General features: G+C 54.4%; 9 protein-coding genes across 9 annotated transcripts; 3 read left to right on the forward strand and 6 right to left on the reverse strand.

The window, feature by feature from the left end:
- Window positions 1–12: 12 nt before the first annotated feature.
- IUM83_11612 (Axin interactor) lies at window positions 13–1,227 on the forward strand (the record flags this gene model as incomplete). The annotated part of the gene is made up of 6 exons (XM_067936184.1): window positions 13–119; window positions 184–244; window positions 308–416; window positions 483–749; window positions 815–937; window positions 1,010–1,227. The coding sequence occupies 6 exons, from the start codon at window positions 13–15 to the stop codon at window positions 1,225–1,227; spliced, it is 885 nt and encodes a 294-aa protein (XP_067798517.1).
- A 104-nt stretch (window positions 1,228–1,331) lies between these two features.
- On the reverse strand, window positions 1,332–4,133 carry IUM83_11613 (Exocyst complex component 3; the record flags this gene model as incomplete). The annotated part of the gene is made up of 9 exons (XM_067936185.1): window positions 1,332–1,790; window positions 1,867–2,115; window positions 2,192–2,368; window positions 2,433–2,855; window positions 2,927–2,955; window positions 3,089–3,399; window positions 3,461–3,504; window positions 3,565–3,960; window positions 4,035–4,133. 9 exons carry the CDS (start codon window positions 4,131–4,133, stop codon window positions 1,332–1,334), a joined length of 2,187 nt encoding a protein of 728 aa, XP_067798567.1.
- Window positions 4,134–4,321: 188 nt separating this feature from the next.
- Window positions 4,322–5,428, forward strand: IUM83_11614 (Pre-mRNA-splicing factor 18; the record flags this gene model as incomplete). The annotated part of the gene is made up of 1 exon (XM_067936186.1): window positions 4,322–5,428. One exon carries the CDS (start codon window positions 4,322–4,324, stop codon window positions 5,426–5,428), a length of 1,107 nt encoding a protein of 368 aa, XP_067798637.1.
- A 195-nt stretch (window positions 5,429–5,623) lies between these two features.
- Window positions 5,624–7,928, reverse strand: IUM83_11615 (Cleavage and polyadenylation specificity factor subunit 4; the record flags this gene model as incomplete). The annotated part of the gene is made up of 2 exons (XM_067936187.1): window positions 5,624–6,737; window positions 6,814–7,928. 2 exons carry the CDS (start codon window positions 7,926–7,928, stop codon window positions 5,624–5,626), a joined length of 2,229 nt encoding a protein of 742 aa, XP_067798518.1.
- Window positions 7,929–8,084: 156 nt separating this feature from the next.
- On the forward strand, window positions 8,085–9,551 carry IUM83_11616 (translation initiation factor eif-2b beta subunit; the record flags this gene model as incomplete). The annotated part of the gene is made up of 6 exons (XM_067936188.1): window positions 8,085–8,179; window positions 8,246–8,303; window positions 8,367–8,648; window positions 8,738–8,829; window positions 8,900–9,323; window positions 9,408–9,551. The coding sequence occupies 6 exons, from the start codon at window positions 8,085–8,087 to the stop codon at window positions 9,549–9,551; spliced, it is 1,095 nt and encodes a 364-aa protein (XP_067798542.1).
- Window positions 9,552–9,596: 45 nt separating this feature from the next.
- On the reverse strand, window positions 9,597–11,585 carry IUM83_11617 (Nuclear control of ATPase protein 2; the record flags this gene model as incomplete). Its single annotated transcript, XM_067936189.1, has 3 exons — window positions 9,597–10,699; window positions 10,772–10,970; window positions 11,043–11,585. The coding sequence occupies 3 exons, from the start codon at window positions 11,583–11,585 to the stop codon at window positions 9,597–9,599; spliced, it is 1,845 nt and encodes a 614-aa protein (XP_067798649.1).
- Window positions 11,586–19,723: 8,138 nt separating this feature from the next.
- IUM83_11618 (Integrase catalytic core protein) lies at window positions 19,724–20,950 on the reverse strand (the record flags this gene model as incomplete). The annotated part of the gene is made up of 1 exon (XM_067936190.1): window positions 19,724–20,950. The coding sequence occupies one exon, from the start codon at window positions 20,948–20,950 to the stop codon at window positions 19,724–19,726; it is 1,227 nt and encodes a 408-aa protein (XP_067798516.1).
- A 141-nt stretch (window positions 20,951–21,091) lies between these two features.
- On the reverse strand, window positions 21,092–22,345 carry IUM83_11619 (putative integrase; the record flags this gene model as incomplete). Its single annotated transcript, XM_067936191.1, has 1 exon — window positions 21,092–22,345. One exon carries the CDS (start codon window positions 22,343–22,345, stop codon window positions 21,092–21,094), a length of 1,254 nt encoding a protein of 417 aa, XP_067798515.1.
- Window positions 22,346–22,540: 195 nt separating this feature from the next.
- On the reverse strand, window positions 22,541–23,734 carry IUM83_11620 (Copia protein; the record flags this gene model as incomplete). Its single annotated transcript, XM_067936192.1, has 1 exon — window positions 22,541–23,734. One exon carries the CDS (start codon window positions 23,732–23,734, stop codon window positions 22,541–22,543), a length of 1,194 nt encoding a protein of 397 aa, XP_067798623.1.
- Between the last annotated feature and the right edge of the window lie 1,743 nt (window positions 23,735–25,477).

Here is a 25,477-nt window from a genome sequence, read left to right on the forward strand (position 1 = left end):
GGGGAAGGCGAGATGGAGGACGTGGCGAAGCTGCATGCGGCCTGGTGCAAGAGTTTGCAGCAGGCGGTGGAGACCGATGCGTGGGGCCAAGTGGTTGAGGCCGTGGAAGCCTACGAACGGTATGGCACGGAACCTGGGTTGGTTTAGAGCGTGGTCCTGACTGGGGTCTCTGTGCAATGTAAGACTCGCCGGTCGGATCACGAAAGCGATTCCAGTTTGCAAACACCTCACAGCACCACAAAAGGCGAGTTTACCCTACTTTAAGTCATGCCTGGAGGTTTGTCTTACATCGTACTGGTGCGAGCAGGATATTATCGAGAAGGTTGTTGTGGCTCTGGAGATGCGTGCCAAGTGTTTGAGTTCGGTTGACGGCCAAAGGAAGCCGACGAAGGAGGACATGGAGGATGTACTGGATGGTACGGCAAGATGTCATATCCCGACGTTGTGCACGCCATTGATAAATTTGTTGCACGCCTGTGTAGCTCTGCGTGGAGCCCTGTCCGATGAGTCGGAGGTGTTCCCGCTCGACGTCACTCGCGCTATGCGGTCAAAGACTCGTGAATCCGTCAAAAGGGAGAAAGAAATCGACGAAATCGACGACGGCGCCGCCGCAGAGCTCGTGGATGCAACCTCTCAAGTGGCGGTGGTGCGGTCTCCCGGTGCCACCTACCTGAACATTCGCATCACCAAGATCGGTTTGAAAGATGCCGAGGTGTACGTCAACCCGACCATGGCAGTGTCGGTCTTTGGTGAGTTCGTTGGTGCATGCACGTCAAATGGCAGAACACTAACCGCTAATGTGCTGAGAGGTTAGACTACAGTGGCAAGACTATGGAGGAGACCCGCGAAACGGGTGCGGGGGTCTGTAGTGAGCCCCGTCACGTGACGTTCAATGCTAACATCCACCTCGCCACGAATTTGAGGAAGATGGAGGACCGTAAGTCCCTTAACCGAAGCAAATTTTGTCGAGCAATGTTGACCGTGTTTCGTACGGTTTGCCTGCAATCAGATGGAGCTGCGATCACCTTCGAGTTTTTCCACTACAAAGCCAAGAAGCGCAAAAAGAGCTGCCGCTGTTGGGCACTGCTAGAGCTGGATGAGATTAAGGATGGGCCTGCTGTGCTGGAGCTCTACCAAAAGCCTATGGATCCGAAACGCAAGCGTATCCATTTATTCACCGAGAAAGAGCTCTATCTGCAGCTGGAGTTGCAGCTGCAAAGCCTATGAAGAAGTAGTTCAATATTCTCGATCAGAAACTCCTGCCAGAGAATGCTATTAACAAGGCAAAAGCTTGTGCAAAGCCTTACGGAATGTACGAACCGCTTCTTGACTCAGCTCCCCAAAAAATCGGCCATGTCGAGCTTCTGAACGGTGAAACTGTCGCCGTCATCGTCTTGCTGGGTAAAAGAGCTTCCGCGCGACGAGGACTCCTTCGTGCCCTCGGATGCGTTGCTCTTAGCAGGATCGGCTTTGTCCTTCTCGCCCTTGGTTTTGTTCTTTTTGCCTTTCGAGATAGCACCAAAGCGTTTCTTCTTCACGCTTCCCTCCTTGACTGGTTTGTCCTTCGATTTGTGAGCTGAGGATTCTTGAGTAGAGGTCGTCTTTATCAGCTTAACAACATGACGGAGTATATCGCTCGTATCGTGCTGATTTGACTCCGGTGGCGCCTCGCCTCGCAGGGTGCTGCTGATCACCTGAAGTGAGGTGAACTCCTTTTTGATGTCCTCTTCTGAACGAATCCCTGTTCGCCGCAAATCTGCACTATACTTGTTGAAAAATTGGATAAAGTTCTAGAGGCGATGCAAACAGCACGAGTGTTGGAGTTTTGGCGAAGAAGTAGACGAGCGTTGATAAAAGTAAACGTACATGCAGATCGTTGTCGACCGTGGCCGCTGTGTTCGCTGGATTGGAAAAGGAGTGCGTGCGTTGAAGCAAGCGTGCACAGTATTCTTTCACGCACTGATTCAAGCAGTGACGAACCACCTTGGAGAAGAAGAACGAGCCGAAGATCCACTTCTTTAGGTCGGGGTAGTAATCGTCGAGGGTAGCTAAAAGCGTCTCTACAACAGGAGCGCCTTCATCCCACTTCTTTGAAAACCATAACTTTGTCGTGTCCTGCAAAAAAAAAACATGTGCCGATCTTTAGAACGAAATCCGCGTTCACTTTGGTAGATCGTTGGATCCGTCTTACCTGCTCGTGATCGTGAAATATCTTGCTCACAATTAAATCACAGGCGTTCGTGGCAAACGCAACGATTTCAGTCGACGTGGTGTCCAAACTATCCCCCATGAACGTGTCAAAGGCCTCTTTCTCCTCCGAATCCGTTTCAGCAAACGAGATTTCCTCTACCAATTCGGGGCATTTTGCCTGCATAGAGAAAAAACGCCGGCTTAACCATCTCTCCCAAATCAATTTGTGGATCAACACGCACCTGAAGAACCTCTGCGTCATTAATGAAAGAGCAGAGCATATCAGCGTCCACAGTTTCAAGTTTTCCCGCGATACTATCGTAGCGAATCTTCAACTCTTCCATGAGGACTTGCAAGCACGTCGACACCACGCACCCCACTAACCGCCCACTCAACCATTCCTGAGCGATAGAAATCTGCGACTTCAAAATATTCACGATGTCGTTCGGACGAGTTGATTGCAGCTCTCCTTGTGGGCCAACGATGCACTCCTCCTCTCGCTTCCAGATATTGGTAACCCAAGTGTGGATCTGGACTTTGATTTCGTCAAGATACGCCTTCATGAGCTCCTGAGACGTCTTGTCCAGGACGATCGATGCCCGCGAGTGCTTATACTTGATGATTTCCGTATTGTAGTAGTCTATCCACTGGACAATCTGAAGGCGCTGGGCGATACCAACATCAGGTCTTGCGCTCAGCTTCATTATTTCCGTCTCAAGCTCAGCGTTGTACGTACTCGTGAACAAATGAATAACGTCGATCTCACTTGGGAAGCACGGTGCCACGTCAGACTGAACAATCTCCAGATCCACCATCAACTGTGTTGCCGCTTCGAGAACTGGGGTGAACAGATCCTTTTTCTCAGCTTGTGCTTCGCTCTCGGCTGTTCGAAATATACCTTCGATGCGCTTCGCAAGGAACGTCATGACTTCAGTCTTGCATCTTTCTCGGATTGCCATGTTGAATTCGGCAACCGGCTTCAGCTGATTGTCCAGGTATATCTCCTTCTTCGAGTCCACAAAGCGCTGTCGCCGTGTCTCCATCAGGTCCAGCACCTGAAACGCATCCAGCAGCCTCTGCTTCCCGAACTGAGCGATTTCTACACAGTGGTGCAGGCAGCCCCACACCTCGGCGTAAATGCGGTTCTGCACGCTTTCAATGGCGCTCAGCCTCGATCCCATCGACGCCATAATCCGCGCTTGTGCTTTGCTGAGCGGAGCAAGAACACCGTTAAATCTACAACATGCCCCACGCCTTGACGGAAGCGTACCTGTTTCCAAGCTCGTCACTCTTCTCTACTGCTGCAACACTCAGCTGCACGCCACAACAGTGAGCACAACAACGCATTTCTAGCCACTGTCACTACCAGCGCACCTCGTGCAGCATCTTTTGCCTCCAGTCGTCGATCTCCTGCCACTTCAAGTAGGCGTCCACGAAGCCCAGGAGGCCTCCGTCGAGGGCGTCGTGCAGCCCCTGCACCTTCCTGGGCAGCTCCTCGTAAAACACCATTTGGTGCTCTAGCTCCTTCAGGTTCCGCCGCGCGATGCTGACGCCCGAGGATGAGACCTTCTTCTCGCCGAGCTCCTCGTTCATGCGGCGGCAGTTGTGCCCCAGATCGCCGAGGTTCTGGACGATCTGCCGCACGGGCGTCTCCAGCTCCAGGAGGGCGCTGGCGCGCTCGATCTCGTCCACCTGGGCCTGCACGAAGCCGTCCAGCTGGCCCTTGGTGCTGTCCTGCTTGGCCACGTAGTCGCTCTTGATCTCTTGCAGCTGCCAAGGACAGGTAGTGTATCATTCTAACGCTGCAGTTTTTTTTTTAATATGTAGGGGTTGTGACGCGCTACCAGCTGCGAGTTGAGCAGCGACGTGGACGTGGAGTCCTTGAGCTTGACGCGCAGGACCTCGCCGGGGTCGCGCGCCTCCTTCTCCAGCAGAGACATCATCGTCCTGGCCGACTCGAGGCGTTGCTCGCTTCAACGTCGCTTCAAGATCCGTTGTAAATATACGGGTGTTGTTTTTATTAAAACATGTTCAAAACACATGTACAAAAACAGTACTTATTTTCAACATTAGTACACGGTTTTGGATTAGGCACACGTCAAATGGCAATTGAGCTGCTGGAGAAGCGACCATGGAGGCGTTGATGCGCGTGATGGCCGCCAAGAAGCGCGAGGTCTCGGCGGTGCAGCAGAAGAAGCACGACAAGAAGGAGAAGTACCTCCGCCGCGCCGAGGTCGAGTCGCTGCTGGAGGAGGAAGCGCAGCAGAAGCAGCAGCAGCAGAAGAAGCAGGAGGCCTCGCCAGCCAAGAAGAAGCGCAAGCTGGAGCGCAGCCAACAAGACGCGGCCCAGGTCACCACCCAGGACACTAAGCAGGAAGCAGACGGAGGCGATTCAGAGCGCCAGATGCAAGAGCAGGACAGCGAGGCCGTCCTGGCGTGGCCCGACCTGCGCCGCCGCCTGCGCGAGCTGGGCCAGCCCATCACGCTCTTCGGCGAGGACATGCGGGAGCGCATGGCGCGGCTGCGTCGCGTGGAGATCGAGGCCGCCACCAAGCACGAGGACGAGCTGGGCGCCGGCCACGACATCCGCAACCGCTTCGTCGGGGGCGACGGAGGCGACCAGAGAGAGCAGATGGACACGGCGGACGACGCGGCCGAGGACGCGGAGGAGTTCGAGGCCTCGGGCGCCGCTGCAGAGGGCGGCAGTGGCAGACAGCGTAGCAGCAAGAAGGAAGATGGTGGAGATGCAGAAGAGGAGGAGGAGAAGGACGCCGACAAGATGGTCTACAGGTTCTTCAAGGGCATGATGCAGCGGTGGGAGAAGGACCTGGCGGGCAGACCCGACCACGTGAAGCGCACGGCACAGGGCAAGATCGCCGTCAAGACCATGAAGCAGTGCAAGGACTACATCCGACCGCTGTTCAAGCTCTGCAAGCAGCGGCAGGTGCCACCCGACATCCTGCCCAACCTCGTGGACATCGTGAAGTTCTGTCGCCAGGGCGAGTTCGTGATGGCCAACGACGCGTACATTAAGCTGGCGATTGGCAACGCCGCGTGGCCGATTGGTGTCACCATGGTGGGTATCCACGAACGCACGGGGCGCGAGAAGATTAACTCCAACAAGCAGGCACACGTCATGAACAACGAGTCCCAGCGCAAGTACCTCACGTCCGTCAAGCGCCTCATGTCGTACGCACAGTCCGTCTCGAACGTGTTGCCGTCCAAGCGCGTATTGTGAGCTAGGCACTGCTACATGTACGGCACGGTGGCAATAAGGGCATTAGTGTGCTCGTGGGATTACATAGATACACAGAGATGCCCCAAGTAAATAAACAGCATTTGATCGAAGTTATGTTTATTGTTTGTTGCGATGCTAATGAAGTCATCCTTGCGCGCTTCCGAAGCGCATGCAGATGATTCGTTACTAACTGACTTAGTGCTGTCCACGACCTCGGCCATAGCCTCCGCCGCCGCTGCTACCGCCACCACGGAAGCCACGTTGCTGGAACATTTGGTAGTCGCGGTGGATAGAGCCGAGCAGCTCACTCGTGAGCGAGCACGCGATGCGAAAGCTACGCTCGTTCTCCGCAGACACCAAGATCATTAATGGTTCGTCGGCGTCTTCTGGGCCCCCTTCCTTCGACCCGGAGCCACGGCCGCGCACGCGAATCTTGGCATTTCCTCCGGCCTCAACGCTAATGCGCTTCATGTTCGAACCCGCAGGTCCAATGATGCGACGCGTGACCCCGAAATCACTTTCATTTTCGATCCCCACGACAAGCTTCTCCAAGAATGCTGGCTCGTTGGGGTCTTTGGGTCCATCGTGCGGTCTACCTCCAGGTCCGCCGGCTCCAGGCTTTCCACGGAACGAGCGTTCAGGGCCTCCGCGGCCCGAAGGCGGCCCGTTGGGAGGAAACGCAGCACCGCTGCGCTCAGCAAACACATCTACCAATTGTTGCGTCACTTGCATCGAAAGCGGGCCAACAGCAACTCCGTCATCACCAAGCGCCTGCTTAACCTGGGGGTCTGACGCAGGCAATGCTGGAGCGTTCAGGACCACATTGAATCGGGCTTGAACTGGGAATGGTGACGGCATATTCGGCCCGTGGCAAAAAGCTCCAGGCATCATATTCATAATCACAGGAGAAACAGCTTCGAAGACGCCAAGGATGTGCTGGTCCGACAAGTTAAGCAGGAACAGTGGGGTGCCAGGAGACACATGCTGCTGGGCCAGCGACTCCTGCTCCTTCTCGAGACCAAATAGCATACGTCCGAAGCACTCGTCGATTGTTTGAGTTGTGCATGTGAACACGAAACCCGGTCCACTCGGTTTCCATCTCGGGGCTGGTCCCCCGAATCCTGGTGCGCCAGGGGCGCTAAACAAACTTTCCGCAGCTTCCCTTCGCCGAGTTGCTAGCTCTTCTGCACCTCCTGGGAGTTTTGGTTCATCTTCCACGGATCGGTAATGCAGCTGGATCTGAGGTTGGTTGAAAAGCAAGCGCACGAGAGCATGGCCTGTTTCCGCATCCAGCTCTTGTCCGTTTGGGCTACATAAATCAAAAACAAAAGCATAACGTCAGTGACCCTCTCAACAAGAGAAACACCCCCGCTTGCATCTCGTACCACTCGGGAACAGCAAGGTGCTTGTTTTCAAACTGCGCGAGTCGGTCCCACGGACACTCGCAGATGCGGAGCCACTCGACGCCGAACGCGCCCGACCACTCCGTCTTCCCGTCCGCCTCGTAGGGCACCACGCCAGCCGCCAGATCTTCACCGGCCGACGTGTCAATATTCGCCATCGCTCCGTTCACCAGCCGTGCCACACCTTGGAAATGCTTGCTCGGTCCCACGGTAACGAACAAAAACACCTCATCGGACGTCTCGGACGCCATCTTGACCTGCTGCAGCACCTCCGACGGCACCGCCCAGCGTCCGTGGTGCACGGAGTGGGCCAGATTCAGGTAGCTCGCCGACTGCAGCAGGAAGTACTTGGCCATCTTGCCGTCGTCGGGCAGCTGCGGGCCGGGCGGCGGCTGGTTGTGTCGCTCCGGCGGTGCTCCAGAGCCATGGTGGCCTCCGTGCCTGCCGGCGCGCGCCTCCTTCTCCTCCTTCTCGCCCTTGGGGAACGGGCGCAGCTCCGTCTCGCCGTGGGCGAAGTGGCACTCGTCGCCGAAGGGGCAGGAGCCCATCTTCTCCCAGTGCTTGCAGATGGCGATCTTGAAGAACTCGTTGACGGGCTGCGCCTTGCGGCGCTTGACGTTCTCCTCGTCCGCCACCTTGGACTGCAGCGCGAAGTCGGCGGTCTCGGGGCACTCCTCGCGCGCCAGCTTGATGTGCCGGTAGCGGCAGCTGGAGCCGTGCGAGCAGAAGCCCTGCTTGTAGAAGGCGCACTCGACGCGCTCCTCGTCGGGCACGTGGCGGAACGGGCACTCGGGCACCTGGCACTCCATGCCCCAGCGGCACTCGGGCATCTTGGACATGTCGTACTGGTGCAGGAACTCGCAGTTGTCGCCCTTCATGCACAGCGCGCGCAGCCAGTGGCGGCACACGACCGTGCCGCGCTTGAAGTCCTTCTTGGCGCCCTGCGCGCCGAACGTGGCGCCGCCCACGCCCACCACGGCGCCGCTGCGGGGCTCTCCGCCGTCCATGCGCTCGTCGCCGTCCTCGGGCAGCAGCATCTCGAAGTCGAAGGCCAGCCGCCGCTCCTCCTCGTCGCGCAGCAGCAGCCCCAGCACCATGCTCGCTGTATAGAATGGCTAATGTATAATGGCAGCATACTGGAGTCAAGTGACAGCAAAAGACACCCGAATACTAGACCGCCCTCTATTCGTTGTTCCGCACTCCTGCGCATTGGTGGCCTCCACAAGGGGAAGAGACTGCAGCAGAGCGAGACGATGGCGGCGCCCACCGAGGAGCTCAAGGAGTGGCTGGACGCGTGGCCCGCCGTGCGCGACCTCGTGGACGAGCTGCTGCTGAGCCTCAAGCGCAGGTGCGTGCGTCGGCGCTGCCTCTGCGGTTGTTGAGGGCTAACGGCGTGCTGTTTGTCGTGCCGCAGACAACTGCGCGGCTCGTACGAGACGGCCAAGATGACCACGAGCGTGCTGAGCAAAGTGGTGCGTGTGTCTGCGTAGATGGGGAGTGTAGTCGACGCTGCTGACGCGTTGGTTGCGCTGCAGCTGGAGACGGTGGAGTGGTCCACGGCCGGCGAGATCCTCGAGAAGATCCGGCAGCTCGGCCACATGCTGACCAAGGCCCACGCGCACGAGCTGGCCATCGGCAACGTGGTGCGCCGCGTGCTGTACATCATCCGCGAGGAGCACTCGAACGCGCTCAAGCTCTCGTCCGCGGACGCCGCGCCCCCGTCCAGCCGCAACAACAACCTGTCGCGCTCGCTCGGCACGATCCTCACGCCGGGCACGGACACGGACCTGTCCATCCCCATCGCCGACCTCAAGCTGGTGCGTGGGAGCTGCTAGCGGCGGGACGAAGACTTGCTGTTGGATGCTGACAGGCGTGTTGTTGTTGTTTTTTTGCTGCTGTCTTGCAGTCGGTGATGGAGGGCATCGCGGAGCTGGTGGACGAGATCGACAGCCTCCACGTCAACATCGCCGACCAGGCCATGGAGTACATTCACACGGAGTACGTGGACGTTTGGTTGGGCCGTATCGCTGTTTTATTTTCCGTTGCTGACGCTGTTTGCCGTTGACAGTGAGGTGATCTTGACGTTCGGCATGTCGCTGTCGGTGGAGGCCTTCCTGAAGATGGCCGCCAAGAAGCGCGAGTTCAAGGTGATCGTGGTGGAGTCTGCGCCGTCGCTGAACGGCCAGCGCACCGCACACGCTCTGGCGGAGAGCGGCATCCACGTTACAGTTATCCCGGACAGCGCCGTGTTCGCCTTGATGGCGCGTGTGAACAAGGTGGTGGTTCCTGCTGCTGCTGTGGTCGCCAACGGCGGCCTTATTGCCCAGTCCGGACTGCAGAACATCGCGCTGGCCGCGAAGAAGTGCTCGGTGCCTGTGGTCTGCGTGGCTGGTCTCATCAAGCTGTCGCCCCTGTACGCTCACGACTTGGACGTGCTGAGCGAGCTGCTGGCGCCGTCTAGCATCTACAACTACGAGGACACGGTGGACAATGTACGAGCTACTAATGCCACTGATACTTGCGATTTATTGATCGTACGCTGACGTGCTGCCTTCTCTACTGTGACTGCTATTTAGTTGGAGGTGTTGAACCCGGCATACGACTACGTGCCGCCTGAGTGCGTGAGGATTTTCATCACCAATACGGGCGCCCACCAGCCGTCCTACATCTACCGCCTGCTTGCCGAGTACTACTCGCCGCAGGACTACCAGCTCAGCTAGATTTGTTTGATGTGATGCCAATACGCAGAAGAAGCTTTGCTCTTTTTAGTCCAAAATCCAGCGCGACTTGTTCGGCTTGGTGCTGTATAGGAACGGGTGCGAGTGATACATCCGCTGAATGACCGCGAGTTGCTGCGAGACCAGCAGCCCCTCGCCAATGAGATCGTCCAGGTCTTCTTCGAAACGCTCCTGCTCCTCCTCTTGGAAAAGCGCGCGGTAGGCCTCAAAGAGATCGCGCAGCTGGTGCAGCAGCAGAATGAGGAAGCCAAGATCACGCACGCCCAGCACAGCCTCGTCGTTCACGCCGCGGTTCTGCTTGTTGAGCAACCGCTCAATGTCGCGCAGGTTATTGCGCAGGAATCCAGCAATCTCGCTCGAGTCGTAGTACAGTCGGTCGCTCATGCGCTTGTAGATCATGTGGAAGGCTGATGTGACCAGCTTGTACAAACCACCGAAGACAAGGAACGTAGGGATCGTGGCCAGTATTTGCAGGTTCAACTGGTTCGCGTGCATCAACTCATCGATCGCGCCCATGGCCACCATCAGCTCCTTCTTGATAAACTGCACCTGAATCAGCAGCATGCGGACGATATCTCCTGTCATCAAGTTTCGTACAGCACTTGCCAATTGCTTCTCGTACTGCAGAGACACCACGGACATGTCCATCTCGTCCATGATGCGGTTCATTTCTGCCGGCGAAACGTTGGGGTTTGTGTCCTTAACGAAGTCGGACAGCATTCGGCGCAGACTTTGTTTTGTGTCCAGCAGCGCCATAGCATCCTGAATCTCGGGTTTTTGATTCAACACCACCTCTCCGAAGATGGCTTGGAGTGGCTCTACCATGTGCTCATTCAGGAAATCCTGCAGTGCTGCACGCATTGCGGCAATGCCCGCCCGGAATTCGTCCTGATTATTCACGACCCAGAAGCCTCCTGCAGTAAGGCAAATCGCCACCGTAGTAACTTGAAGCCAGCGTTGGCGGATCTTGGACGGCGGGCGGCAAGGCGCAAGCGCCGTTTGGAAGCACCGCGAAAACTGCGTCTGCGCTGATCGGAAGACCGAGATGTTCTGCTCAACCCGACGAAACGAGCTCACCACATCTTCACTCGACGTGACGCCACTGCAGCCCTGCTCAAAGATGTTCTCATCTGCAAACCAAAATTCACCCCATCAGTATCCATCCAGAGACCAGCACCGGACCTCCTCCATCTCTGCCTTACCGAAGTAGAACGCCGTGAAGATCAGTGGATCCTGCGATTTAAACGCGCCTTGTCCCTTACGAGGCGGACACACCCCATTGGTGCTGTAGACCAGCTCCAGCAGTGCCATGCCTTCCTTCATCCTCTCCGCCAACTGTTCATAGTCCGCGAACGTGCTCGAGCACCTCGTCGTCAGCTCCTTCAGCATGCCAATCTTCCTCTACACACCAGCAATCACACCCGTCACCTCTCCAACTTTTCTCCTCTCTGCTCCACTGCATCCAGCCCGTACCAAGTGCGCCTCCAGCGTCTCCTCCAGGCTGCGGATCCTCTCGCCGACCGTGATCCGCTGCGCGCGCGTGAGCAGCCACTGCATGGGGCCTCTCTGCAGGATCTCGCGCAGCGTTCTCTTCTTGAGCTGCTTCCAGAAGGCCACGGCGCGCGGCATGAAGTCGACGGTGCGCACCAGGTCGACGAGCGCCGCGTGCAGCTGATACGTCGTAACGTGCGCCCACAGCAGGCGCACACCGCTGTCGATCACCGCCTGCTGCTCGGGCGTGTAGTTCACTGAAGTGCTGCTGTCATTCGCGTACAGGCGGTGGCGCTGCAGCAGGTCCGTCACGTCCGCCAGCGCCTTCTGGATGGCGGACGCGGCGCTGGACGGCACCGGCACGCTGTAGCACTGCGACACGACGGCCAGGGCGCGTGCCAGCGCGTCCGCGTGCGGACAGCGGTCCACGGAGCTGCGGCCGAGCGACACCAGCTCCGCGATGACGGCGGACGTCACGCCCTCGTGCGTCGAGGGCCCCGACCCGGCGGTGACCACCTGCTCCATTGTTGCTCCTGGATACGGTCTCTGAAACAGCCACCACCTCTTTACAAGGGAGTTTCGGGTTTTGGTTTGAGAATCACATCATTATAAGGAACATCATGAGAATGGTTGTAAAAAGGCAACAATCGTCAATAGCAATAATACATGTAGTCTCAAGAATCATTGGAGAAGAGTAAACAAGAAGTGCTGAGTAGTAGTCAATTCCATTATCTTGCCAGCGCACGACTATTGTAGCACGCGTGCCGTCACACGAAGGAGAAGGCTTAAGCCACAGACACCTTTGAATTCGCTAGAATCGTATCTGTCGAACTCAAATAGGCAACACTTGACAGTCTTGAGCTTATTCCCCAATCTCATCCCTCCGGCACATTCCGCCGTGTAAAACTTTCAACTTCGCTCCTTTGACGCATTTTGCGTTGTCGAGCTCGCATGAGTTCAAGTAGGTGATGCCATCGCTTCCACATACGAGGTCGGAAACCTTGGAACATTCAGATCCGCAACTGGAACTGGAGGAGCCGGAGGAGCTGTCGGCGGCGGAGGTGCCGACAATCGCGAATGCGGCAATTAGAGCCAAAGGCGTGAACTTCATGGTGGTTGACTTGAGTACAGCGGACGTGTTGTGGGCTTCAGAAATTGGATAGTGATCTTCACAAGCGTCGAAGCTGCGAGTTCCACCTGGTCTCGCAATCGATCGGGGGGGGGGGGGGTAGTGATTACGAGACGTTCCATCATGCATCGAAGCTGCAACTTCGATCCCGGGAGTGATTACGCGCGGTTCCATTATCGGATCTGTCAACTACAGGATCACCCAGAAGTTCTGGGCCAGAACCGACAACGGGCAATCGACCCAGGTGAGCTTATGGTATTTCTCCACTATATTTTTTATTATTGCAACATTCCTGGCCTCAATATCATTCCCGTTGGAGGTGCATACAAAAACACATACTAAAATTCCATTAATAGTTGTACAGTCTTTTGCCTGAATAAAGAACACCTGATATATATGCAATGCCCAAGGTCATCGGACTATACAGGCAAAATGCTTGAGCCTCGAAAACAGCAAAAAACTAAGTTATGTTAATTGAGAATGAAGCTGATATCAGCCTTACTAAGCAAACCGGTGTGTTGCCAACAGTGCTCAATAGTCTCAGCGGGTAACTCCCGCCATGCATCCGCACACCACTGAATTCCTCGAAGCATTCCTACCTTGTAGGGTTGATCGTTGCCATTTTCGATCTCGTCCAGCGCAAAGTGCATTTTCTTAGTGAAGAAATTGCGTTTTACCCGGAATCGTTGTAGATACCACCTAATTGGCGGAATCCCAAGTTCAACCCTTCTTGTAGCAGTGCAAGTGGCTACAATTTCAGTAACATCAGAAACAGAAGGTTATTAGCTTCTACCTGTTCTTTATTCAGGCAAAAGACTGTATTGTCAAAGCGCCGAGCACTATTGCGGATTCTACTTGAAATTTCCCGGGCCGATTGGTTGAATTAACCACCCAAACCTAATCGCCCCGCAAATCGATCGAAACTATCAACTGGAATAATATTTTGCTTTGCAATGCGTTTGTCGTTTTCACGTTGTGATTTGCCCGAGTTATAATATCTGGCGCCCGATATAAAAACAGATGGCCACTAACTCAACCAAATCATTTTCACCAGCCTCGATATCGATATCGATTTACGCTATCTGTGGTCGAATTGCCGACCCAAAAACGCAATTCGGGCCGATTTATTTTAAATCGCGATGGATGTGTACGGATTATAATGCCGCGCTTTATATATATAACATGTACAAGTGGACACTTACATCTGGACACTCGACGAGATCGCGCTGCCGATCTGTCGAAGCACCGCAGTTTCCGAAAACCTTCATCGTGCACAAGTGCAGAATGTACTCTCTCGACTACCGTTGGCGAGCAGTTTTTATTATGCATGTGTGTGGAATCTGTATGCAGTATGTAAGGGATACTTTTGGGCCTAACGTGCGAACACTGCAGCGTTGGTACAAGTTGTTTTTGACCGATGGTGTGGTTGATGAAGGAGATCGAACTAACCGCTCGTCAGGTTGGCCGAGTGCCGTGGTTACCCGTGTTCGAAACTACGTGAAAGCCCACCCTACATTTATTTAGAGGAGCTACAGCAGTTCATACGAAACGCTTTTCCTAAAGTAAAATGGTAGTGTAGTATCAACATGTGGTCGGGAGCAGCTCGCGCCACAGAGAAGCGGAAAGCCCAGTGATGCAGGAGCCGCTCGTGCACTCACAGGCGAAGCTAACGAGCCGTTAAACACGTTCAACAGAGCCGTACTGGAGTAGCAGTGGCCAGCGACGTTACTCGGTGTCCTGAGAACCAACGATGCGCTCGTTATATTAAGTAGGAAGAGGTGGTGCGACTTACCTACACCTGGAGGTCGATTTACTACCATCTCGCATTTTTATGTCGTCGAATTATATTTTATCTCAGAGATCGATCTAAGCCCTAAATCCGAGCGACAAAATATCTGCAAACCACAATACATATCATCAAATGGTGCCAGCCCCCCCCCCTTCCGCAGTGCAAGCCTTGTGATGCCGTACGACGAGTTCGCCGAAGACTCTCGTGTGGTGCCTGCTACGGCGGGCCGGTCGGCTTGACAGCTCCACCAGCAGGGAGCGCTTCCCTATCCTCCCCCGGCGCGCCCACTACCTCGAGAGCGCTCTCTGGGCAAGAGCTGGCGCTGCTCCAACTACCCGTGCCTCAGCAAGAGAGGCATATCTACCCAGGCGCCTCGCTCCTACAAAATACATCGATGGACACGCGGCCCGTGTGCAGGTCCAGCGAGTCGAGCGCCAGGTTGGCCAGGCCGGCGGAGGAGGAGGAAGGCGCGGCTGGGTGGAAGAGCGCGGGGCGGGAGGTGCCCAACACCGAGGTTTTAGAAATCGGCAGCCGATGAGCACGCTTGAAACCAGATTGTGCTTCATCAAAGTATGCTAACGGGTGCTGCTCATAGTATTGATGCAGCCATTCACGCTGAGTTGCCGAAAACGTCGTTTCCGATGAAGTCTTGGCGCGGTGAAACACCCCGGTCTTCTCGTAAGTCCCTATCCAGTTGCTGAGGGTGCGCTCAATCTTGTTGAAGATGTGCTCGAGGTGCCTCTTGCTGTAGCCGAGCTCGTCGTATGCATGGAGGTAGTGATACACCGTGTTGGGGTGCGCGTGCTGCCGTGTAGCTGCCTCCTCCATGGTCACTTCAACTTGTTCACTTCAACCTGGAATATTGCATTCTATTTGTCAAATTTTGAAAGCTTTTTGGCCAATCGCAGCATCCTGTCGATTTGTTGGCCCTGCCGAAATAGGCAACTTGGCCGGAATTGGAGGCACCACCATCCTGTTATCGGCTGCACAAGTCGAAAAACCTAAACTGTGTATACATTCTGCACGTAACCTATCCATAAGCTCTCCTGGGGGGTCGATTGCTTGACCGGGTCCCCCAAGGATTCTGGCCGATCCTGTAGTTGACCAATAGAACACTTTCCATGTTCGGTCAAAGACTGGGTCTTTTACTGGGACCGGGTATAAATCCACCGGGATACCCGGTAGATGGTGAAATATCCCTAACTGCGGGAATAAGTGTTGGTTCTCGGAGGAGGCACGTCTTTCTCGAGACAGCAAGCATATCGAGATTAAATCGATCTCCCAGCAAATAACGGTTTTTCAGCGTGTAGCTGTGTGTTATGCCGATTTACGTAGACTTTTCCATGCCCACATACAAGACAAAGTCAAATTACCAGTGTAAGTTTATCCAGGGCTGTCTGTAGCCTGACGAACCACAGTTAATGATTTCGACCGGTACGCTGATGACTGGACAGATGCCGAGACGTGTTCTTGCATGCTAGCAGTTCATATTTGCATGCTTCGAACCACTCAATACCGTGTCTGTGCATTACCACACCGAGCGTAGCAGTAAGCCCCCTCATACGTAGCTCAGAACCCGCGCCTCTACGTGTTGATCTCACTCCCGATCGAACAAGCGCATGCTCGAGTGATGTACTTGGATAAGATCAAAGGGTAGCGAGCGTAAGCGCGTCATAGTTGTCGTGGGAGCGCACAAATGCAGGAATTCGTGAAAAGCTTGATATTCAAATAATTGCATTGCCTCGCTTGAGCGAGTGATTTGCACACGAAAAACCATAGGTTATCCCGAATTACCTAGCCTTTTGCAGGTTTATAGGTACCCCATGCGATTTGGCATGGTCTCGGGAGGATCTATACTTTATCACCAAAGATGCGATATTTGCCGAGGTGCCGACCAACTCCCTAGATGACCTAATGTATGAAATCCGATAGATCCGATAATGGAACGTCTCGTAATCACTCCCGGGATCGTGCAGGATCTCGCAGCTTTCGATGCATGATGGAACGTCTCGTAATCACTACCCCCCCCCCCCCCCGATCGATTGCGAGACCAGGTGGAACTCGCAGCTTTGACGCTTGTGAAGATCACTATCCAATTTCTGAAGCCCACAACACGTCCGCTGTACTCAAGTCAACCACCATGAAGTTCACGCCTTTGGCTCTAATTGCCGCATTCGCGATTGTCGGCACCTCCGCCGCCGACAGCTCCTCCGGCTCCTCCAGTTCCAGTTGCGGATCTGAATGTTCCAAGGTTTCCGACCTCGTATGTGGAAGCGATGGCATCACCTACTTGAACTCATGCGAGCTCGACAACGCAAAATGCGTCAAAGGAGCGAAGTTGAAAGTTTTACACGGCGGAATGTGCCGGAGGGATGAGATTGGGGAATAAGCTCAAGACTGTCAAGTGTTGCCTATTTGAGTTCGACAGATACGATTCTAGCGAATTCAAAGGTGTCTGTGGCTTAAGCCTTCTCCTTCGTGTGACGGCACGCGTGCTACAGTAGTCGTGCGCTGGCAAGATAATGGAATTGACTACTACTCAGCACTTCTTGTTTGCCCATTCCTGAAACTGTATTGTCAAAGACTCTGAACACTATGGGCCGTTCTTAACAGAGGTAGTTTGGTAGATTTTGGTATCATCCGTGATACCTATGCGCATAATCGTCTCTGACAGAGACAGGCGCACAAGAGCATAGCCAGGCATGAGGAATCACACCTCGTGAACCTTTGCGGGGTTCATGGCATCACAAGGTATCACAGGGGCAAAACCGGAATTTTGTCGTTGAATTCCCTCGATGCAGATCCCAGTACCACCATCATTTCACGCTATCAACCATGACCTCTTCTTCCGAAGCGTGTCGCTCCAGGCAAAGAGTTCGCCTTCCGAAGCGCTGTCGCCAAAGCGCTCGTCGACGAGGTCACTATCACCACCAAAGAGCGTCTGTTCATCAAACTCAGCACCGCTATCCAGGCCCATGCTTGAGCGAGCGCGAGCCCAAAGAGGGGGGAAGGGCCTCGCATGAGAGGCGGGAAGTAACCGGAAAATGACAATTGAAAAATCACGTGAAGCGTTGAATTTCATTCTCATCAGAACCGTAGATCGGTTGCACCGTGATACTCGCCTGTTTCGTGCGCAATTGGACCTTGGTATCACGGTGATACCGATCTACCTCTGTTAATAACGGCCCTATTCACCCTGATTCATCGTCCATGAACTTGACCCCTCGTCTACCTTTGCATTATCCGCGCTCCCCCAACCCTATCTGGGCCGCATCGAATGGGCGAAATCCGAGCGTTCACCTGCGTTAGCGTTGTGTGTCGCAATGGTCGGGAGGTGCTGCAACTGCCCCACGTGGTGGAAAAGCTCCACGAATTGCTCGACTGATCTGCCCGCTGGACGTTCACGAAAGCATGCAAGGCCAATTTGAAGTTCCTGGTGCGCCGCGTCATCGCCATACAAGAACCGCAGACCTCGACAGCGGGTTGTGGTTCCCACTGGGACCTTCCCAGGCGTCCGACAGTTCACGAAAGGGATGCTCAGCGCTGTGTCACTGACACTGTCAGCGGGGAATATGACTCTAGTCGAGTTAACGTCGAGTCGACAGTTGCTCGACAGTGTCGACGAGATATCAGGGGTGTCATGTCGCAGAGGGTAGAACGGAGATCCTGCGGTGGCTAGCGACCAACCGGGGCGACGTGAGGTGCACAGATCGAGGGGTGGCGGCTGCGATTCGAGGGGACCACTTCCTCCAGTGCTGGTAAAAACAGTTCGTAGTGTATTTACCGTTTTTATATGAACGTGTAAACCGTTTTTACGAACACCCACGCTTAAAAAGTCGTAGAAAGTACCGTAAACCACGGGTTCACTGCCACGCGCGGCCTCAATGCAACACGTAAAAACTGTCAGGTTTTCGGCAAAAACGGTGCAGAGACCAGATATATGGGGTGACACTACGTCTTTATCTTAATATTTGTATGGAAAAGGCTGACGATTTCTTCAAATCCGCAAATTATGCGATGACTGGTCACGTTTAGTTTTTACGCCTTAAAAACTCATAATTTGCCAACAAATTATACAGTCGTGCACCCACCGGTATCAGCCTATACCATCTAATGGTGACGCCCAACTGGCTGCGCAAGTACTGTACCTCTGCCCATCACCTTCAGATGATTAACCTCAACGATTTTTTTCCCTCCTTAAAGGAGGGATGACACGCCACAAGGATCTCGTTTCAAATCTTGGTGCAACGGCCATCAATACAAAAGCTCACTTTAATTTTCGCCGCTAAAGCCATGTCACGTCGACCAGCCTCCTACGTCTAGTTGACTCTTTCCAAGAGCCTGAAGGATCAGTACCACGATAATAACGAAGACGGTGAGCTCGCCATGTTCTACAGCGGAACTGCATACACACCAGTGGAGTCTTCTTTGCTACATGTATGAAGTGGCTGCCTGAACGCTAGGGTGATCTGTATACGAAGGTAATCCGTATTTGTTAGAGCCACACAGGTATTGTGTCAAAAATAGCCCGGTTTTCTACTGAGTTAACGTAATAAATTTCAGTGGTTCCACTGATGCGGCTGTTTCTGGTCTCCTTGTGTCATTGGTGGCTTCGCAGCCGAATTAGAGGTGCACGACTGTATAGGACGGGAACTGCTTACGAGTGTTGCAATGAAACTGTGGTTTACGGTAATACTTGACTTACGGTGCCTAGTATGTCACTAATTGGCATGTTGCAGTAATGTCGAAGATATTGGTTCCCTATACCAGTCACCGGTCGAACGAACGTTCGTTGGGGGGGGGGGGTAAAAACGTTTAAAACGCTCGATAGGTCTTTTAACCTTTTTTCATAAGAACCTTTAACTTGTGCACAGCTCGACCTGGCCAGGTGGATAAAGAGCACTGACACGCAATCCATTCAATTGGGGGAATCTGCAACTTGGTCAGGTGTTTGACGGATATGTTTTCTCTCCAACCTCCACAAACCAGCGGGAGACATCAATATACCCACACAGATGCTCTACATTCCACACACTAACGTTTCGTTTCCTGTCTCGCACACCAGCTTGGCCAGCACCCTTTTGTACTATTCTTTAAGTGGATGCTGTACTTTTGCCGCACCAGCCCACTCAATCCAAAGTTCTAGGCACTCCTCCAAAACTGCGTCGGCTTTTGCGTTCATCGAAGAACCAGCACTGGTCTCCTCGGCCAGTTGACATACTTCATCGCCGTACAATAGATCGGTCTCGGTATCTGAAATGCTGTTGCAGCCATTCACCAATTCATAAGTGTAAAAAACGTACCATCGCGAATCAGCTATTGCGCGATATGGCCCCGAATATTCACCATCTCAGTATAACTTGTAGTAGTACGACAGACACGGATGGCGGTGCTACCTGAAGAAGGTCGTACTGGGATCTTGCACCGGTTGACTTGGTCGTAGACACCGCCGAGGCTTGGGGCGAGGCGAGGAAGGTCACTTGAGGGGTTGAATCGAAATTCAGAAGTGATTGGATTGTTGGAGCTTACACCCTAGGCTAGTGCTAAAGACACGCGGCCGTACGTCCTATCAACTAGTGCGTCTAATCAACCATCATTCGTCCAATCAACCTACTCGTCTAATCAACGTGTGGTCGTATTGGACCGGTTCGGTTAACCGGTTCGGGTACCTCGGAACTGGTACAGTGTACCAAGGTTCAGTACCCTGCAACAGTACCAAGGTTCAGTACCCTGCAACACGCCCCCTCAATGCGAACACGCGTGAACGCCGAGCGCAGCCGTCAAGTCCTTGTGGCGTGGTCCGGCAAGTCCCTTGGTCATGATGTCGGCCAGCATGGTGGCAGTCTCGCTGTACTCGACGATCACTTCGCCGCGCTTGACTTCGTCGCGGATGTGATGGTACTTGATGTCGATGTGCTTGGCGCGGCCATGGTTGACGGGGTTCTTGGTCATCTTGATGCACGACTGGTTGTCTTCGAAAATCTTCAACTCGGGCGTGACTCCACCTGCAGCAACCAGGATCTCGCACAGCAGCTTGTGCACCCACTTGCCTTCTTGAATCGCCAAACTCAGTGCGATGTACTCGGCCTCGCTTGTCGAGAGCGACACACTTGACTGCTTCTTGGAACCCCACGAGATCGGTCCGCCGGCGACTTGGAACAGGTAGCCCGACGTAGACTTGCGATCACTAAGATCACCAGCCCAGTCGGCATCCGAGTAACCTTGAAAATCGATGTCCTTGCCCGGCGAAAAACGGATTCCGTGCGACTTGGTCCCTTGAAGGTAGCGGAAGATGCGCTTGACCGCAATCCAGTGCTCGACTTGCGGGTTCTCCATGAAGCGTGACACGTAGCCGACAGCGAACGCAATGTCTGGGCGAGTCGATGTCATCAAGTGCATGAGTGCACCGACAGCCTCGCGAAATGGAACGTCCAACTTGGTCATGGCGTCGCTTGAGATCAGCTTCATGCTGATGTCGACCGGACTTGCAGCGGGTTTGCAGTCTTGCATGCCGAAGCGCTCCAGGATGTCGTTGATGTAGCGAGCTTGGCAAAGCGTGACACTGCCATCCGCGTTGTCGACCACCTCGATCCCGAGGATGAAGGAACACTTGCCACTGTCGGTCATCTCGAACCGCGACTTGAATTGGCGCTTGACTTCCGCGATCATTTCCGTTGAGCTTCCGGTCACCAAGACGTCGTCCACGTACACCAGTAGCAGAACGCATTCGCCGTCGACGACCTTGATGTAGAGGCATGGGTCGTAGCTTGAGACGCGGAAACCGATGGAGCGCGCATACTCGTCGAAGGTCTCGTTCCATACGTGCGATGCTTGCTTGAGCCCGTAAATCGCCTTGAGCAGTTCCACGCAGTCGAAACCGTCGTCCAGTTCCACGCCTTCAGGCACGCTGCAAAACACCTTCTCCTTCATCAAGCCGTACAGGAACGCAGTCACCACGTCGAGTTGGTCCATCGGCCATCCGAAGTACTTGGCAACCGCAATGATCATTCGCAGCGTGACGTACTTGACCACGGGCGAAAACGTCTCGGTGTAGTCGATGCCATACTTCTCCACAAAGCCTTTCGCGACGAGTCGAGCCTTGAACTTCTCGATCTATCCGTCCGCGTTGCGCTTGATCTTGAACAGCCACTTGGTACCGACGGCGCGCTGGTTGTTGGGCAGTTTGGCGGCGCGGAAAACACCTCGCAGCCGCATTGACTTGAGTTCGGCGCGAATTGCCTTGCGCCACTGGACTTGGTCTGGTCCGTTCACAGCTTGTTGAAACGTCTTCGGCTCCGCGCTGTCACTTGCTTCCACCGCATTCGCACTTGCACGCCAGAACATGGGTGGGGTCGAGCCGTCTTCATCGTCTTCTTCCGATTTTTCTTCTTGCGCCGCCGTAGATTCACGTTGGTCGTCATCTTCCGAGCGTCCAGGCGCACTTGCTTCTTCGAGCCCAGCACTGCGACGAGGACGCCGAACATTGTCGCGATCTTGGTTGTCCGGACGCGATTTGCGCTTCCCCGCCTGCGTGAACACCCTTGTGCCGGAGTCGTCGGAGGCTTGCATGTCGTCGAAAACGTCGGTAAGTCGGTTGACTTCTTCACCATCGGCAGCCTTGGAGCCGTCGAAGCTTGACTCATCGAATGTGACATCGCGAGAGATGACCACCTGCCCCGCCTCGATGTCATAAACTCGATACGCCTTGGAACGCTCCTCGTAACCCATGAAAATTCCTTCACGAGCTTTCGGGTCCCACTTGAGTCGCTTCTCCTTCGGCGTCAAAACGTAGGCCTTGCACCCGAAGATCCTCATGTGCTTCACGTTGGGCTTGGACTTGTAGACGATCTCGAACGGAGTTTTGTCGGTCGACTTGGGGGACGGCAGATGCTTCTTGATGTAAATCGCCGTCATCGCTGCTTCCGCCCAGAACGTCTTGTCCAACCCAGCGTAGTGAAGCATGCTGCGGCCGATGGTCACGATGGTTCGGTTGGCGCGTTCAGCCGTCGCGTTCGTTTGGTGTGCATACCGAACCGTAGGCTGCACTTCGATGCCGTGGTCTTCGTAGTACGCCAAGAGCGAATTGGTCGCGAACTCCTTGGCTCCGTCATGGCGCACGAACTTCACCCTGGCATCGAATTGCTTCTCCACCTTGGTGATGAATCGGCGCAAGCAGCCTTCGCTCTCCGATCTGGCTCGCAGACAGAATCCCGACATGCAGCCGCTGGCTTCGTCCGTGATGAGCAGCAAGTAGCGACTGCCACCCAGCGACTCTTCCTCCATGGGCCTGCAAATGTCGAAGTGGAGGAACTCGAACGGCTTGTACTTGCGCTTGTTCGGGTTGCTTGGGAAGGACTTTTGCACCATTTTCCCTTGTTGGCACCCACGACATTGGCTTGACTTCTTCGATGATGTCGGCATTTTCGCACCCGTCACCATGCCACTTGAGACCATCTTCCGAAGAACGTCATTCGGCGGGTGACCCAAACGCGCATGAAGATCCACCGCGTTGACCGACGCCTTGGACACCGAATTCGCAGCGCAGCTTGGGACTCGGAGCCATTAGAGTCCGTCGATCAGGTCCGCGGAAGCCACGATTTTCTTCGACTTCTTCTGTGCGATGTGCATTTCAGCACCATCAAACACCACCTTGAACTGTCCGCTTCGGTCGATCTGCGGCACCGAAAGCAGGTTCTTGTTCATGTTTGGGACGTAAAGTGCATCTTGAATGCGGATGTCACGCTCCTTGCCGTTGGGCAAAGCGACCCGCTGCACCACCGCCCCGACTCCCATGATCTTGGCCGTGTTGCCGTTGGCGACCGTGAGTTCACCTTCGTCGCACACCTTGATGTCGACAAACTTGGCCTTGTCGTTGCAGATGTGGTGCGTGGCACCACTGTCGATCGCCCATGAGCCTTGAAACTTGTTGGTCCTGGAGACTCCACACTCCATAGAGACCGCGAACGCGACGCAGTCGTCATCGCTGTCGTCACGCCACTGGACGTTGTTCGCACCGCGACCAGACCGGCCACGTCGTGCACCTCGATTCTCTTCCTTCTGCTTGGTCCAGCACTTTTCCACGACGTGTCCCGATTTTTCGCAGTACGTGCAGTGGCGACTTTCACGCTCGGCATTGAAGGCCCTCGCAGCGTCTTCAATCTTCACCTGAGCCGTCTTCTCGCCCTGCCGCTTGATGTGCGCATTCGTGAGCACCTTGATCACATCTTGAGTGCGCAGCTCTGCGTTGCTCATCTCCAAGTTGAGAACGACGTTCTCGAAACTCTTGGGCAGACTCCTGAGCAAGCAGATCACCACGTCTTCATCCTCCATCTTGGCGCCGATGTTGCTGAGCTTGGCGCTGACGTTGAGGACTTCATTGCAATGATGAAGCACATTGCCGCCTTCTGCCATCTCCATGCTGAGGAGCTGGCGCTTCAGGTAGATGCGTCCAGCCTTCTGCGACCCCCCGTCGAGCGAACGCAGTCGCGTCCAGGCCACCCACCCTTCCTCGCAGTCGTCGACCATATGATGGTAGTCAGCATCCATGTGGAGCAACATCAGGCCGAACGCGATGTTGCTCGACTTGACGTAGTCGTCCTTGGCCCTCGTGTCCGCGAAGCTTGGTTTCGCTTCGCGGTTCACGACACTCCACACCGACTTGGTCAGGAACACGCCACGCATGTAGCGGTTCCACGTGGCGTAATTGTCGCCGTTGAACTTGTCGATGGAGATCTTGGTGTCTTGGACAGAGGACATGGTGTTTGGGCTCATAACCTGAAGAAGGTCGTACTGGGATCTTGCACCGGTTGACTTGGTCGTAGACACCACCGAGACTTGGGGCGAGGCGAGGAAGGTCACTTGAGGGGTTGAATCGAAATTCAGAAGTGATCGGATTGTTGGAGCTTACACCCTAGGCTAGTGCTAAAGACACGCGGCCGTGCGTCCTATCAACTAGTGCGTCTAATCAACCATCATTCTACACTACTCGTCCAATCAACCTACTCGTCTAATCAACGTGTGGTCGTATTGGACCGGTTCGGTTAACCGGTTCGGGTACCTCGGAACTGGTACAGTGTACCAAGGTTCAGTACCCTGCAACAGTACCCTGCAACACTACCTCTTGGATAGATTGGTCGTGACCAGCTCGGCGGCATTGCAGAGTTTGCTGTTGCAAAAGTGATGCACTTGCTTATCGCATACACATCACGGAGACGTCTGTGATAGGTCGACCCAGCGGCAATCAAGCTTTGCGCACTTCATCGTGGGTTGCTCGGGGAGTGGAGAATCGCGAAGTGAGAGATCAGCAAAGAGGGGGGGGATGAGACCCACCCACTTCCGTGACCTTTCACGATCTTGGCGGGAGTGATATTAATAGAGCTAATAGCTCTACTAACGCCATGTCTTAGGGCTATTATGCACATAGCACTATTAATATCCAACAGGCCAGAACTATCGCGATAGTAGAACTATTAGTCTTGCTAATATCACTGCTATTAGTACTAATACGCTCAGTGCTACCAAACCCTGGACAGGACATTCGTAACTTGGAATTATGGCACTCCTAGAATTAGAATAGCTAACGTGCAGCCACGCAACCTATGATCATCCACCACTCCACAATATGTACGGTATCATGGAAGTCATGGAGCTACCGAAAACCTCATCCGCATCACTGTCACCGAAGCAGCTCCGCGTTCTGCTCACACTGCTCATCAATTTGCTCGCCAAGCGTGATAACTCGGGCACAAACTCGAGGGTCTCGTGGGGACTGTGCAGCGGGGCTGCCGTAGCTTTGCGTCAGAGGAAGACGGGTTAGACTCACCGAGTCCTAGCTAGGGATAGCGGCCGTTCTAGTACCAGAATGACGTACGAGTCCGTACACCTTACGGACTCCAAGTGTCAACACCAGATCCTTAAGTGTAAATCCCAAACTGAATGCATTTCTCTTTGGCTTGGTGTAAATGTATGACGCTCACTATCTACCATAGTGAGCCCTAGTCTTTTGCATATTCATTGGCTATAAAGCCACCTACTGATGTTCCTACTAATTTAGGTTAAGATGTGGACCCCACAACTCCTGTGTGTCCCACACTCTGTAGCCATCGGGCAACCTTCGTGTAACTCCGTTACACCTTCCCCCACCAAACAGTCTACACGTAGTGTCCACGCTAAACGGTATCAATCATGTGATCTTGTTCCATCAAGAACCTTTCTCGTGCCGTTTAATCCACATCTCGTGGACGACCTAGAGAACCTTCTCGGCGATGAGCGCCAACGCATAACTCGTAGTCACAACACGTTTTGGTCGTTCGACCACAGAGAGCAGCAGCGGCGCACCACGTCCACGCCAGGGCACAGCCCACTTCGTTCCACAGCACTCCGTGCTAGCGATCGCCCAGCGCCTTCCACTTCGGTGCCGGCACCACAGACGCCTAACAGGCTCTCGGTGCCCCAGTACTTCGCGGCGTACCGCCTCAGGCGCGGCTCACTTCGCGAGAG

The sequence above is a fragment of the Phytophthora cinnamomi genome (assembly GCF_018691715.1).
Source record: "Phytophthora cinnamomi strain GKB4 chromosome Unknown Contig8, whole genome shotgun sequence".
Classification (NCBI taxonomy): domain Eukaryota; phylum Oomycota; class Peronosporomycetes; order Peronosporales; family Peronosporaceae; genus Phytophthora; species Phytophthora cinnamomi.